This window comes from Pundamilia nyererei, unplaced genomic scaffold (assembly GCF_000239375.1).
Source record: "Pundamilia nyererei isolate P.nyererei 1_Seehausen unplaced genomic scaffold, PunNye1.0 scaffold00060, whole genome shotgun sequence".
Taxonomy (NCBI): domain Eukaryota; kingdom Metazoa; phylum Chordata; class Actinopteri; order Cichliformes; family Cichlidae; genus Pundamilia; species Pundamilia nyererei.
In genome coordinates, this window is record NW_005187461.1 from 2,666,033 (window position 1) to 2,681,902 (window position 15,870).

At 40.1% G+C, this 15,870-nt stretch overlaps 2 protein-coding genes across 2 annotated transcripts; both read right to left on the bottom strand.

Annotated features, from left to right (window-relative positions):
- Nucleotides 1-505: 505 nt before the first annotated feature.
- mapk12a (mitogen-activated protein kinase 12a) lies at nucleotides 506-8,498 on the bottom strand. The gene is made up of 12 exons (XM_005734839.1): nucleotides 8,198-8,498; nucleotides 6,104-6,233; nucleotides 5,940-5,998; nucleotides 5,711-5,822; nucleotides 5,600-5,629; nucleotides 5,416-5,463; nucleotides 5,116-5,230; nucleotides 2,891-2,962; nucleotides 2,692-2,771; nucleotides 2,408-2,486; nucleotides 2,144-2,317; nucleotides 506-2,029 (listed from the first exon to the last, which is right to left on the bottom strand). Exons 1-12 carry the CDS (start codon nucleotides 8,314-8,316, stop codon nucleotides 1,950-1,952), a joined length of 1,098 nt encoding a protein of 365 aa, XP_005734896.1. The 5' UTR covers nucleotides 8,317-8,498; the 3' UTR covers nucleotides 506-1,949.
- Nucleotides 8,499-9,197: 699 nt separating this feature from the next.
- selenoo1 (selenoprotein O1) lies at nucleotides 9,198-15,413 on the bottom strand. The gene is made up of 9 exons (XM_013911326.1): nucleotides 14,716-15,413; nucleotides 14,266-14,469; nucleotides 14,001-14,178; nucleotides 13,641-13,771; nucleotides 13,212-13,489; nucleotides 12,870-13,038; nucleotides 11,014-11,199; nucleotides 10,628-10,784; nucleotides 9,198-10,426 (listed from the first exon to the last, which is right to left on the bottom strand). The coding sequence occupies exons 1-9, from the start codon at nucleotides 15,267-15,269 to the stop codon at nucleotides 10,214-10,216; spliced, it is 2,070 nt and encodes a 689-aa protein (XP_013766780.1). The 5' UTR covers nucleotides 15,270-15,413; the 3' UTR covers nucleotides 9,198-10,213.
- Nucleotides 15,414-15,870: the final 457 nt, after the last annotated feature.

Sequence of the window (15,870 nt, forward strand, 5' to 3'; positions counted from 1 at the left end):
TATTTCGTTTATCAGTGTTGAGCATAATAACATTTACTTATTGCCATTAAACATGGTGTATGTAGGCTGATGGAAATGCCAACAGTTTTCAAGTATTTGTCCAAAAATCAAAGGTTTGACCTGTTGGTAGAGCTAATGGGAAAAAAAGAAAAGAACTTACTCTTTTGTAAAGCTATTTCAGTCTAGACCTACACGGTGGGTCAACCCACGTCACAGTTTTTAGCACAGCCATGTTGTTGCTTGTTTACATGCTGCCCCCTAGTGTTAAATTGTATGTTTGTTAAGGACATGGATATGTTGCTTTTACAAGTATATACCGAACTCGTAACAACAGAAGTGGAGTCCAGCCTTATATTGATTATTTCTTCCATTTTCTTCATTATAAGTTTTTTTCATTGTTTGGCCTAAAAGTGAAGATACTAAGGTTAAACGTAACTTAAGGTTCTGTATATGATGAACCGTTTAAACAGAACATCTGCTCGGAAAACCACCGCAAAAAAAGACATTTTCAAAGAGAACCTTTAATATAAAACTGCACAAGTTTCGCTGGAAACATAAAGGTGTGTTTTGCAACCTTTACAAAGTCTAAACAATCAGAAACCTTTGGGTTTGAAATTAAAACGTGAATGTTTGTGCATACCCTGCTGAGGGATTTCACATGAACCACAGTGCACATACACACCCACACGCACACACTTCAAGACAAGTTGCATACAATGCGGAAGTTGCAAAATAGCATATTAACATAAATTACAAGTGTTTGTTAATAATCGTACTTTTAAATACAATACAATTAACTCAACAGCATCCTATTAACAATGGGGTTTTTTTTTCCCAAGCTTCTTATTGAATTTCAGTATTTCTATTTCTAAAATACTAATTTTCTTCATTAAAGGTGGGAATACTTAAATTGTACCAGGTGATAGATAGTCATGGACTCAGTAGAACTAATAGAAAAAAATATCTGTACCCCTGAAACTGAAACAGTTCTGTGTTGTTTTTACTGTTTTCCTTCAGGTTCTGTGATTCAAGCACAAATCAAAAATAAATGAACAAATGCAACATTAAAATGCCAAGTATCTGCTTTAAGCCACGATGAGTTTGTGAATGGCTTTGCATCAGTAGTGAACGTGATTTTTTGGGAGATAGACGTGAATCCTTCCACAGCCAAAGCTCTGGTTGGAGAGACACACAAATAGATGGACAAGCAAATGGTCACATGTGACCTTTTAGATTAAGGTAAAGTTTTCTGTCAGTACAAGGAATAAAATGATAAAAGAGATACTAAAGGTGATTGATTTGCCAAAGTCAAGGGTGAATCACAGGTGAATAAATCTTTGAGATGACAGGAAAATCATTTGCACTTCAAAGCTCCACTTCATGGCAATACTCTCAAGGAAGCATGTGGACATGTTTCCTTGTCAGTGTTCAAAGTTTTTCTCTAAGCTGTCCTTGATTTGATAATCCAGCTGAGCTCTATTCCTCTTACTGAATATTAGACTAAAGGCAGGAGGACCCATGACAATTAACAGCTTATAGGGCAGGGCTGTAGCCGAGGAGAGCACCACCGGGGATGACACAAGTGTCGACTGATGTTTATAGGTTAATGGCTTCATTAACTTCTCCACAGATGTTTAATATTCATGCATATCTGTCCAAAGAATTCTGAACCTATAAACTTTGGGTAATATGTACTCACACAGTCCTTTAACGTGTTACTATAAAGCCACTTGATTTGCAGCTGAGACTTTGTATTTTAATGAAACATTTATTATTTTAGAACAAATAAAGTGTCTATTTAACTGTCGTGAAAAATCCCACAGCAGCTTGCACTTATGAGAACAGGGCCAGTTTACATTCATTAAGTTGAGTTTTCATAGTTGAGATTGTCATTAGAAAAACGTGTTTGTTTGTTCTGGTTCCAGGTTGCAGTGTCAGCTCTGTGCATGTTACAGTGAGGTTTCCTTGGAGGGGTCCTTGGCTTCCAGCACAACAGGCTTGAAAGACAAGATCTCTGTGAAGGTGTGACCTAAAGAAAGCAGCACAGCAGGATATTAAACAAAAGCACGTAGCTCACACTTTCCACCTCCTTTTGCCTCTGTCCATCTGAAATTGCAACCTCAATACGCCCCTTCATTCTTACGTTTCCACTGGTCCAAAGTCAGCTCTGCATTGTCTAGTGAGTGATCATATGGCTGTGCTTCCGTCTCCTCGTCTGGGTCTCTAAACTCAGTGAAGTAAGGCAGCGTGAGAGCTTCTGCAGCAGTTACCCGTTTTTCTGGATCTAGCAATAACATTCGCTCCAGCACTGACACGGCTGAGTGAGAATGATGACAACAGAAAATCCATTTGGAGTTTGTTTACCAAAATGAAAACACATCAAATTAAAGGCCTGAGTATGTAATACCTTGTGGATTACTTGTGGAAAACACCTTCTGAAAGTCTTTCTTTTCCATTTTTCCAAGGCTTTTGAGGTAGGATTTTGCCTAAGAAGAGACAGAGAGGACAACGAATAGGCATAAAATATGATAATTCCATATTAGGTATGTGTTTATTAACTTAATACTGTACCAATAAAGTCCAACAAAGCACTCAAATCTGCCTCCAGTTCCTAAAATGTCATTGTTTCAAGCACAACTAAGCACCACAACAATCTTTAGGACCACAAAGTTACACATTTTTGGAACTCACATCCTCAGAGTCTAGTTTTGATATAAATTCCTGTGATGGTGTTCCTATGAGCTTCATGATCTCAGTCAGCTGATCTAGGTCTGAAGAAGAGGTGTTAAGGCTCAAATAAGAATAAAAAGGTACAATAAAAAAGATATTAGGTTAGACAAAAGCAACATGTTTGTTTTATAACTTGTGAGTCAACAAGGTGAAAGGATACGGTCACTGCCTTTAAAAAGAGGTTTTCCTTGCAGCATCTCTGCCATGATGCAGCCCACTGACCAAATGTCCACTGAGAAAGAAGAAATAAAAAGCAGAGTTGATAAAACATCAAACATTTAGTAATCCATTCTAAAACAAAGTGTTACAACAGCCCCACCTAGTGGATAATAACTAAGACAACACCGGGCTTAACAGTACTGACGTCTTCTTTTTGTACAATAACTTTCGCATATTTTAATTCATTCTTCTCAATTTAATTTAATTTTATTTATTGTGTGAATTCACAACAACAGTCACCTCAAGACACTTTAAATTTTAAGATAAAGATGCTACAACATCAGAGGGAAAACCACCACAATCAGACGATCCCCTGAGAGATAGCACTTAGCAACAGTGGGACAGACATCTGCTGTGCCGTTTAGGATGAGGGGAAAATCGTCCAAGTTACAGGCCCCTCAAAGACATAGATTAATATCAGGGACTGTTTAAGTGCCTTATTTTCCAGCATTTTTATTCCCTAATAACTTAAGTAGTAAATAAAAATAAATTCTTCAGGACTGGACACATTTAAACTCTGTGACAAAACAGCAAAAACATTCCAAACTAAAAAAAAAAAACTACAAATTAAAGCCAAAATCTTTCTTTTGTTCACTAAGATTTATTCTATAACCAGCTGAGAATCAATTATCACAGGATATATCACATTTTTGCAAATTGTAATGTGTAGATGCTAACTTGGAGGTTTAGTCTATTTTCTGATAATTAACCACAGAAAACTTAAATAGGACTACTTTCTGTAAACATTCATGGCTTATGTCGTAATATGAAAGTTGTCTATGACAGCAGGTGGATATAGTGATATATTTGAGAAATAGATGTTGGGGTTCTCAAACAAACACAGAAGGATCCAAAAAGAGTACAAGTGCAGTCACAAAGGGACCAGTGTTAACTGCTAATACTGCTCATGTTGTCACAGTTATATTGCCATTCTTGACGACTGTCTCGACAACTTGAACATTTTCAGCTGGGCCTCATGAACTGGAGAATAGCTCTCATTTTCTGCAGGACTGTCTTACTGGATCCTAAAACTTGCCCTTTTCTCTTTTGCTATGAACATCATTGGGTCAAACACTGAACTGAGAGGAGGTGTGCTGTGCTCAAAGCGTTGCCGTAGGGTCAGGATGTGATTGCTGTTGTAAACATTAGTTATAAACCGGGTCCGGCTGCAAATTTTTAATCATTGCTCCAAGTCTGTCACATAAACCTTGTGACACGTGTCATTTGTGAAAGTAACAGATCACAAAGCTTGCTGAGATGCTGACTCTTTATATTATATTCCCATCTGGACTAAGCTTTACACGCTCATGATGATCAGACAGAAAAGTCCTTTTTTCACAAGATTGTGATGTATGGACACTGGGCATGTTGCTTATGACCAATCGCAGATAGTTGCACAGTTGCAAAACACACATTTTAGAATATTGCATACATGAATAGTGCTTATTTGGTCAGTTTAATTTCCCTAAAAAGTATATAAAATAAAAAATTGGTAAGTATGAAAAAAAGATTACATTAAAAAAATATTTTGAGACAGAAGATGAGCCTGGCATCAGAATGGAGGCATAAAGGAGACCTTAACTTGATTTGACCACCCTCCTATCCCATTTGGTCCCTGAAAATTACCCAAAATTGGCTTTGTGAAGTTTCATCTAACAAATTAGCAGAAAACAGATCAAACATTTAGGGTACAAAGACTCGGTGTTCTCTATGTCCTGCCAATTGAATTGTTGCACTTTTTCCTTTGAACATTTAATGGGACTATCTTCTGTCAGGGAGTTAAAAGAGCTCAAAAAGTACTGGAAAAATAAGAGAACATAAAAAGCCCCACATTTCAACACACCCCACGTACTCTGAAAAGAGGGGATTCATTGATTTTTAATGGAATGACCCAGCAGCAAAAATCCCACACTTTAAGGTTAATTTAAAATTAAAGCTAGACAAACTCTTTGCCATGTTTTGCCTAAAGCTAATATTCTCCACCTACAAGCATCGGGCACTGTTCAAAGGAACATCTAGGAAATGGAGTTAAGCACACAGTGAGTAGAACAACCACTTTGTGCTGTTAATGATTTGGTGCTAATGGGGAGCGCTGAACTTGACACACAGATAGAAAGATCACAGTAAGAGTGCTTTTTTTTCACCCCTGAATGAGCTCTACATTACCCGTCTGAGTGTAGTGCATCCAGTTCAGGATCACCTCTGGGGCTCTGTACCAGCGAGTTACTACGTACCCCGTCATCTCACTGTCTGCCTGCCTGGCTAAGCCAAAGTCCAAGATCTGCAACAAACATTAAAGTAAAATTAAAGTCTTAGCAGGGACTTAATATAAAAACATACAAACGTCAATGAAATTCTGCCTCGTGCAGTTATCAGTGTTGTTACAGAACTCCGTTTTGACAGTGCACGCAAATAAAACAAAAACTGAGACATGATTGTTTTTTATCAGGGTGTGTTCGTGTGTACCTTGAGCTCGCAGTCTTGGTTGATAGCGAGATTTCCTGGTTTGAGGTCCTGCAAATGTTGACATGAAAAGACAAGCAACGCCGCACCATAGTAGGAAGAGAAACACCAACAACCATTTATCGCAATACTTTTCACATATTTCACATATATGTTTGATGAAAAATACATATTAAAGAGAGCCTACCCTGTGAATGATACCAGCAGAATGGATATACTGTAATAAAGGAATGCAGCGAGCTGAATATTTTAACATAGTAATAATGGATTGGCAGCTGATCAAAGCAGAGCTCCTTACCTTGAGCCCTTTAAGCATCTGGTAAACCAAATATTGAATTTTTTCTTCTGAGAGCCTCTGCATCTTCATCAGCTTCCCCAGATCTGTTCCCATGAAGGGCATCACCAGATAACTTGGAAAATAACAAAAAAAATCATATTTAAAACTTTACAAATGTCCTTGAGGATTTGCAGAGAACACAGTTTTAATATCTCCATGCTTCTGTCAGAGTGGCAGAACAAGTACTTACAAATCACGAAATCTGTCCAGAGAGAGGTCAGCTGTAAACACATCTAACAGGCCAATCACCTGCATCAGGAGGAAATGACATCAAATCAACGTTTCATATGAGGCATGTGTCTATAAAGACATTAGTTTGCTCATTTTAACAAGTTTGGACTTTTTTATGCTCACATTTTCATGTTTCATGTGTTTGAGGAGCCTCAGCTCCCTGTAGGCCCGTTTTGCAAAGATGTCAGACTGGAACGGTCTGTAGAGCTTCTTGATCGCCACCTTTGCTCCTGTTCTTGAGTCTCCTGCAGAGCTGAAGGAGATATGAACACAATATTGTGCAAACGTTTCGAGACAACTCGCATTTTTTTAAATATTTTGCTAGGAAAATTAGAAACAGATGATTTATTGAAATGTACAAACATAAATGAAAATATGTGAATTTGTGAAATTCTAACAAACATAAAAGTCAATATTTTGTATGACAGCTTTTATTCTTCAACACAGCCTAAAGTTTCTTAGGCAAGCTTTCTTTTCATTTCTTTAAGCTTCGGGAATAGTTCTGCTTCTTCAAGGACATTCAAAGCTCTTCTTTGTTGGGTATACTTTTACTACATTAGCAGTGTTTTTGGAATCACTGACATGCTGAAAAATGAAACCACTGGCAATCCGATGCTTTCCAGGTGCTTTTCCATGGTGGATCAAAATCATTTTTGCATTCATAATTCCATCAGTTTTGACATGAATAGAACCTCAAACCATGACCTAGTATCCGTTGTATTTGTCTTTTAACCTCCTTCTTATATATCGAGGATTTAAACCAAAACTTTAAACATTCTTATTCATCGCTCCGTAGGACCTGTTACCACTGATTTTCAGTGTAGTTTGACATACCTTGGCCTTTCTTCCTGTTTTCATTCCTTATGACTTCCTGACAGCCATCCTTTCACTGAGACCCTTTCTGATGAGGCTTCAGCAAGTAGTAAATGGACTAACTGAAGTACCAGATGCATCTCTCGAGTCTTGTGTCAGGGGTTTGCTGGATTTTTTCAAGTTTCTTAAGGGCATGACTTTCAGATACTGCTCATGTGTTATAGACAGTTTTTTAAGCTGGCCACTTATTCTTTTCCAGTTAAAGCACACACTGTTCACCAAACCAACATGGGCCAAGTTTCTACCTAATAGCTTTTTGGGAATTCCCTTGTTGGTGCAAAAATATTATTTCATTCTTGTTATATTTGGGATTTTACTTAGATTCAGCTAAATAGAAACAGAAATAGAAACAAATTATTTGTTGTTGTTTTTTTTTTTGATGGGCCACTAGTATCGAAGCACCTAAAGATAGTGTCTAAAACCAGTTCTTTGTTAAGTTGTTTGTTACACAACAGTAGTTAATCACTCAACATTGGTGCCTCATTTTATGCTTGAATGATTCATAGGTCAACATTCCTCTGAAAATGGTCCGATTCAAGGAATAGACTTACAATTAGTGAAAAAGAAGCCAATTAATTTTGAAAGACTTTCGGAAAGACTGGATAACTGATGCCAGAGAGCATTTAAAAATATTAAAGAAAGTCTGGTTTCTTGGAAGCAAAGATATCAAGATATCTGCACAGCACTATACATATGCGATGGCGTGAGACAAATTTTAAAAATAGCCCTTTATTATTTCCTGTATGAGGAAATCTAGGCAAGGAACATTCCTGGTTAGGCTGTGTAACTGAAAAGTTGTTTCCTTATCTTCGGTTGAGGAATTGTGTTTTTTAGTCCAAATCTGTGTTTACAGGCAAACACCTACTTGCTCTGACGTGGCTCGGCAGTGATCTCTGGCTGGAACGGAGTTGTTCATGTGTTATTAAGTTGTATTCAGTCGGTCAGTGTCCGCCCAAGACGTTAATCATTGATAACAAAGGGTCCGCATGCTGCGAGACGCACAAAGGTGCCTGAAAAGCCGCTTTTTACTATCGTGCTTTTATTAAACTTGGCTCAGCTTTGCCATTTCACACGCAAATGTGCTGCTCATAATTAAGCTCTGTTGCTGTCAGAGTGATTGTGTAGAACGCAAGTAGTGTTGCTGCAAGTGTCTCCATCATATCAGGAAGTGAAGCAGCATGTGTTCAGCGGACCGTAGATACTTTTTCTTTTGTTTGACTGTGGCACAGTGCAGCCGTCTGTAGGGCACCATCTGTTCCGTCGCTCTCTTTGTTTCACCGCTCCACATCAAGCAGCAGTGCTGTCGGCTAATAGTTTCTTCCAATTTATTAAGGTTTCACTTACCATACCGTCCCGTACGCTCCGGTCCCCACCTGCTTCAGATCCCGGTACCGCTCCGGTACTTCCCATGATGTTTTGTTAATTTCCAGGCGGTGATAGCCCGGTCTGATTCGCGTATTCATCTTATCTATTAGAAACTCGACAGGCAGTACAGCACAAGCCCCTTTTTAAACTTGTTTAGGCTCTTCCGGCGTTACGATCTCATTGTCCCAGATCCCACCTATGCGCTCACCCGCGATCATTGCGCAGCTGTACTCAGGGCGCACCCTGAGGTCGCTAAAAGCCACTCCCGAGTCCTGCTGTAGTAGGCCTACAATTAAAGGTGAAGAAGAGAAGGCAACGTGAGCGAAACGAGCACATAGCGCTTTAAGTGCGTAAAACCTGTTTAGCAACCTAAGGATATGATTTCATTTTATAAATACACAAACGAGTGACAAATTAAAGAAGAAACTACAACCTTGACTGAAAACTAAATAAAAAAATGTTCAGAGTAAACATCTTCATGATGAGGTATTTCTGTTCAAATAGGGGTAGACAATGCTTTAACTGACAGGACAGATGGAGTCACTCGTTGGTTTAACGAGTAAGAAATTGGCGTGAAACGTGCCTTGGCTTTCGCAATCCGGTTGTCTTTGTAACTTGCGTGTTTGCGACACCGTAGTCTACATTCAATTGTGCTATTTAGGAGGAGCCTACAAAGAGCAAATGTTTCAGGCGTGTTGGAACAGGAACGTTACTCAAGCCAGGAGGCACCAGCTGTGCTTTTAGAAATCTTTGAATGTGTCACCCAGGTAACAGAACAAGGAAACAAGCCTATCACAAAACCAAACTGGAAATGTTACATGGTCACGTGCTCTGTGTGACATTTACACAGGAGGAAATTTATTATTTGCGAGATTAAGAAACAGTGACAACATTAAAATGTTACGCAGACATGGACGTGGAGTTTCCTTCTGTAACTGAACTGCAGGTATGCCACGAAGCAAAATAAAAAAACAAAGACACAATGATCACTCAGTTTATTGATTCTGTTAGAAGAGCTCCAACGGACATTTCACATAAAGCATATTCACCAAAAAGGCGCAACATGTGATGAGTAGTGCTGTTGCGTATGTAGTACAGTTAATACAAATCTATGAATGGCTGTGGCTGTCTTCTACTCTTCGCACAAAAAAAGTCTTTTTGTGGCACATTCTACAAATAACTTCCTCTTTCTGTGCAGCCACAACCTGAAGAAAGTAAATCGCAACATCCTGTTCTCGTTTGTCCTTCACTAAACTTGGTTACTAGACAAAAAAAAAAAAGTAAATTACATCCGTGGCTCTATGAATGTCTTGACAGCTGCAAAAGAAAATGCTTTCTAATATAGGAAAACATACTGTGCGTGCTTATCTGCTTTATATTGTGCGTGTTTGTTGGCTGCGGCATCCTAATCATGTATAGTAACAGTTTTAGCCACAGATATAAAATCATCATAACACATTCACTCTCTCACACACATATTTTTGGTATATGTCGAGGTGTCACCTCACAGTTTGTCAGAGCCAGACAGGCCACTGTAAGACTTGTTGCCTGACTCATCATTAATAGCTTATTAAACACAAAACAGACAGGAAAAGAAATCTGACCCGAGTTTCTGTAAATATACTGCTTAAACTGCACAATATCATATATAAATTTTATATAAAATCTCATCCACTTATTTAAGGATGACTCAAATGTTAAACAAGGATACAAAAAAATGATATTACAGCTTTAAAACATATATCTTTTTAAATTTTATATAGAATTTGTATTTTTTGTGGAAACAAACTCAACACGCTGTCTGTTTTGTGCCATCCAGCTTGCCTGTGAGGTGCTGTGCCTCATGCCGACCTTCCTGAAACTGCCTGCTAAAATAACAAAGTTGTCCAGCAGCTGAAGAGTTATAAAATGTGAAAAAAATTATCTTTAAACACTTTGAAACGCTCTTGTTATTTTAGGCAGGAGAGATCACGGTCAAGGAAGTTACTACGAAGATCATGTGACACAGATTTCATTGGCCCAAGCTGGGGGCTTGCTGTCATAAGGCACAGGATTTCTGGGCATAGAGGTAGCTGCTTCTTGCTGTTGCTCCTCTCCTTCATCCCTTTCTCCTTCTGCACTGGTCCCACCTCCACCAACCCACGCAGGGAGCTCCAGACCTGGCTGTGAAGAGAAAGGCTTCTCCAGAACCTTGAGGACACGCTGGACCTGCAGCAAAGAGCAGAAGTGAGACTGGGTCACCACACTGAAAATGAAAAACTTAAAAGGGAATTAAGGGTAAATGAAGCACAGTCTGATTTCCAGTGAATGCTTCTGGGGAAGTTGTCTGTATTTCTCTACCAAAATGTACAGCAGACAAAGGTAGTTATGTTTCTATCTAGTAAAAATTAGAATCGACTAGAACCTGACCTCAGAGAAGTCCCCATTCTCAGCAGCCTCTATGGCATTCTGGGCAATGTAGTTTCTGAGTATCACACGAGGGTTGGTGCTGTCCATCACCCTCACTCTCTCCTCCTGCACAGCCTGCACATCACTCTGGCCTTCCAGCTCACGAGCCAGACGTTTCCTGTGGCAGTGATAACACAAAACATTCCCTCAGAGAAGTGCAGCAAAGGAACAATAATCACCTCGACACACATTTCCTCTTTTTTTCTGTCTGTTTGCACATTTTTAAAAAAAACAAACCCAAAAGCTAATCCGGTCTATGCAGTTCCTCCTCTGCTCTCATTTTCCATGCTTTTCTTTCTCGTCCCTTGCTAATAAAACTTACTCATTTTTTTTTGCCCCCGTCTCACCTATACTGAGTGATCCAGGATGTCCAATCCTCTGCCTGTTTGGTTTTCAGCTCCTCCTGGGTGGTCTCCATCAGATCCTTTAGTTTGCTGAGTCGCTCTAACTGCCTCGCGATTGTTGCTCTGTCTGAGATCATCTGGAACAGTGCTGGGTTGCTCTGAGCCATAGAAAGCAGCACTGCCAGTTCACTGTGGATACAAAACATCACTGTTATAATTCTTATAGGCCAATAAATAAATACGTTGGAAAAGAAAACACAGACATAGTGCAGGCAATCTAAGAGTTTAGAGAGAAAGTAAGGTACTGAGATAAAGAGTCCAGTGACTGTTTGTATCCATAGAAAGACTGGGTTACACAAAACTCACTCCAAAGTCCATCTTTATATCTAGATTAGTCAGGGATCAACCTTCCACATAATTTGGGGCATCATAAAATTCAGAATTAAATATTTTCTTTATAATTGTTCCACTTGCTAAATAATGAGCTCAGCTATTTCTGTCTGTATTTGAGCTCCAGATTCTTTCCATTGAATGTTCTCTCCAGTCTGCAGACACTCGTTACCATTCAGGGAAAGTGCATCACAGGTACCATTACCCTTCTAAATTAATTTGATAAGGATTGGGTTTCAGAAATTTTAATCAAATTTAATACTTTCGAATCCTATTTTAACAGAAAAATATCAGATTACAGGTTCCCATAAAAAAAAAAAAACAAATAAAAAAAACCAACAACAACACTTCAAATAAGCATTTAGGACCATCTTGAAAGCTATGCTGGGTAGGCAGTAGAAGGATAATAAAATTATGGCACAACAGCTGCTAACAAAGGCAAACAAGGTCAGTGATGGCAGTAATTTATTGTCCATGTTGAATTTGTTGAAGCATTTGTCTACTTTTAGGAAAATGGACATGTGATATGGGTGTAAAGGATCCGGGAAGGGCATATGGTTTCTGATAACAGCCAACAGACAGCAAATATGGGTATCACTTCCAAAAGTCTCAGTTCCCGAGATCCCAAACAAAAAAAGAAAAGAAAAGAAAAAACAGTCCCAATGGGTGCAAACCAAAACAAGGTCTGAAGTGCTTCCAAAAACGATGTTAAAGTGTTACAGTATCCCTGCCTGCTTATTTAGTACTGCGATTCTTACTGCTTTCCTCTTGATACTGGACAGATTTTAGAGTTAAAAATGCTGGATGGATAGGCATGTGACCTAAAATGAGTGAGAATTTTACTTTATGTTCAGTGGTTAGTATTATCGCCTCACAGGAAAAAGATTCTGTGACTGCACACCGGCTACTCCGGCTTCCTTCCACGGAACAAAGAGGTGCAGTTAGGTGAACTAGTGACTCCAAACTGGCTGTACGTAAGAATACGAGGATAAATAGTTGACTGTCACTCTGTGTTAGCCCTGAGATAGACTGCCAACCTGCTCAGGTGCACGCTGCCTCTCGTCATATTACACAGGTTCTAGACTCCTTTGACCCTTAAATGGATAACCAATTTTAAAAAATGAATGAATGGATTGACCGATGGGTGAATAAATGGAAACAATAATATCAATGTTTGCATCATTTTCTGCTGCCTTCAAGTCACCAAAAATATCAACAGATGCTGCTTTAAGAAACCTCAGACTGATAACCTGTAAAAGACATGATGTATATGAAGCCTCACTAGTGACACCCAGAGGCTGCAATATGAACTACACTGAATAAAAAGCAAAACATTTGACATTATCACCACAGGCACAGTCATTATTTCTATTCTAATAGTTTTAAGTAAAAATATAAGTGAATTTGGCCATGATGCGTAACACGCTGGGCTTGTGTGTGTGTAGCGGTATAACTATTAGCTAGCTCACCGTGGATCCATCGTGGGCTTGTTGGCAGCCTTGAGCTCCTCTAGGGAGGCGCACTGCTCAATCAAGAGGTCTGTGGCTTTCTTGACAGAGTCCTCTTCTCCCTCGCTATTTTCCTCAGTGGGACAAGAAATCAAACTCAAGCTACGGAAGGTGTTGGTGAAGTCAGCACCTGCAGAAGGGAGGCAGAAAAATGTTATTACAATGTTACATCCATCATTAAATATTTTTCCTGTTTCATATGCAGTGCCGTATGCACGCATTCTTAGACTCTCAGTCTGTCACTAGATTAAATGTTTTGTCACATCAAACTCTCTTTCTAAGCAGTACACAAAATAGTCCCACCTGTGTTGTGCATTGTCTGAAGCAGTTTGGTGATCAGGATCTCGTCCTCAGGGTCCTCCTTCTTCAGCAAACCCAGCTTCTTCCTCATGTTCTCCAAGTAGAAACGGTTATAAAGATCCAGGTACTCCTCCAGTACAGCCTCAGCCCGGTCTGGTGGCAACTCTGGAGCAAGAGCCTCTGCTAGCTTTCCAAGGTTCCACCTACAGATAGCTGGCTGGGCTTGGTAGGAGTATCGTCCAGAGTTGTCCGAGGCATTACAAATAAAATCTGGATCAAATCTGAGAGAAATAAGAAGCGCTCAAACCTAATGTGTTATAATTAATGTATTATAATTATGGCTTCACTCCGACTCCGTGACTCTAACCTAATGAGTATGAGGGTAACATGTGTGACAGGAATATTTTAAAATGCATACAGTTAAACACTGACCTGTCCATGAAGCCGTATGGACCATAGTCCAGCGTGAGTCCCAGGATGCTCATATTGTCCGTGTTCAGGACACCGTGGCAGAATCCCACGCACTGCCACTGAGCCACAAGTCGAGCTGTACGAAGCACCACCTACATACAGGAAGAGATGACAGCAATCCCAACAGGTCTCTAAAATCTGAGAACAGCCCTGAGCATATTACATCATAACTTCTTTCTATGGATCAGATAAAAAATGTTATCAAAGTTATTCCAGGCCTACAGGGCTAAGAAAATCTTGAATACATAACAATTTTTGATTTGCTGCAACATTTCACTGTCTCTACACACTGACAGGTGAGAGTGTAACTCATGCTCTGACCTCTCGAAAGAAAGCTACGTTCCTCTCCACCCGATCTGGGTAGTTCTGTTGGATCTCAGGGTAGAACATCTCAATGACATAATCCATCATTTGACCTCGGATCTCATCGCGCCCATAGCTGGGACCCTGGCGACCTGTGAACTCATCGGCGGGCTTGAAGATCTCAAAAGATCCAAACCTGCTCAGGCCGTGAACACAAACAAATCCCATTTAAACACAAATAGAAACTCAATATGAGTAAGTAGGTCAGGTGATGTGCACCCACCTGATGAAGGTAGGAGCAATGCGGAGGACCACAGAACATCTTTCGTGGCGAGCATGCCCGTTGTAGTACACATCACGTATGACCCTGCTGTCGGAAGTGACTACAGAGCCTGCTCTAGTGGTGGGCACTCCCAGGAAGAACATCGCCTCGCTGCACAGGAACTCTCTTATACTGGAACGCAGGACCTTACGGCCATCAGCTTGTCTGTGGAAGAGAAAAAGACTTTTTTTCCAATACTCAGCAAAAAAGGTGCATCTGATTGCCAAATATTGCCTTTCTTCAATCACATATGCTCTGTTAAAACAGAGAATCAAAGTATTTTTCATGTTTTAATCTCTCTGGTGGAGTTATAAAAATAGATTAAGCCACATTTATTCTTAACCTAATAAATAAATTAAACATAATCTTGCAAAGCCCACTCAAACTGACAATGAAAGCAACCCCTTGTACCTGGAGTACGGGGTCAGCCCAGCTCCTTTCACCTGAATCTCCCACCGGCCACTCGGGTTTTCTCGGAGAAGTTCGGGATCTTGGCCAGACGGAACCTTCACCTCTCCCAGGTAACAGGCCGCCCCATCGCCCAGCTGTCCGGCGAATTGTCCGAACTGATGTCCGCAGTAGCAGTGAGCGGCGGGTTCAGATCCTGGCATGACTTTGGATCCGCTGAGATATTCTGGCCCGAGAGGATCGTTCACGACCTCCTCTCCGTCCAGCCCCAGCAGTGCCTGAGCTTGGTGGGACACGGCCACGAACCGAGGCTTGGTCAGCGGTTGTGGTGTCACCCGGGAGAAACACGCTCCCTTCACCTGCCGCACCCCCTGCTCCTCGGATGGATCCAGGGGAAGTTTCTTGAGGGCGACGTTGTCAAATTCGAGCCGCTCCAGCGAAGAACGACTCATAGCCAGACCCATATCGTCCATCCCGGCAGAGGAGACGAGTCTTAAGGCGGACACACCGGAAAGAAAGACGCGTGACGGTCCCAGCCTAGGTCCTAAATAAGCCATGCAAACCAGGCCATCTGTCTGCGTCTATCCGCTGGCGCAGTTAAAAAGTATTCACTAGTCAGGCTTTCATAATCCTGCAAGCTACAGCGGATGTCTGTGAGATACGGTGTAACGACAGTATTCGTCCGATCGGAAACAAACAGAAAATACGGAACTGCATTGACCGAATAGAGTTATTTAGGTTTAAAATATTTTTTCTCATAAATTATCAAAATAAATTAAATTAAAAAAATAATCATTTGCATAAAATTAAAACGACAGGACTACAACAGTTTTGAGACAAATATATTTTTCCTTTACTTAAAATGTTTATAAATTCCATTTCTAAATCTCACTGCTTGGTGTGTTTATGTGTTTACATCAATGGCAGTACAACACGCTGAGGAAGAAAATCTTACAATACAAGGATTCCTACAGGAAATGGGACACACACAGAGGAGATGCTGCAGAGGTTGGACTTTATATGAATTATCCAAAATATGGAAAGCTTGCAAGTTGTCCACTTATGATTTCAAGTTCAAGTTAATCTTTCATATTCTTTTATTCGGATTATAAAAGGAAATTAACTTGTCTAACTTTACCTTGAAATTAATGTCTGTAC

Coding starts and splice junctions, on each gene's coding strand:
- mapk12a (XM_005734839.1), bottom strand. CDS start 8,316: ATGAATACGCGAATCAGACCGGGCTATCACCGCCTGGAAATTAACAAA. Junction 6,234..8,197: donor GGAGCGTACGGGACGGTATG/GTAAGTGAAACC, acceptor TATCTCCTTCAG/CTCTGCAGGAGACTCAAGAA. Junction 5,464..5,599: donor CTGCTGGTATCATTCACAGG/GTAGGCTCTCTT, acceptor CAACATTTGCAG/GACCTCAAACCAGGAAATCT.
- selenoo1 (XM_013911326.1), bottom strand. CDS start 15,269: ATGGCTTATTTAGGACCTAGGCTGGGACCGTCACGCGTCTTTCTTTCC. Junction 14,470..14,715: donor GGGCTGACCCCGTACTCCAG/GTACAAGGGGTT, acceptor TCTCTTCCACAG/ACAAGCTGATGGCCGTAAGG. Junction 13,490..13,640: donor CCATACGGCTTCATGGACAG/GTCAGTGTTTAA, acceptor TATTTCTCTCAG/ATTTGATCCAGATTTTATTT.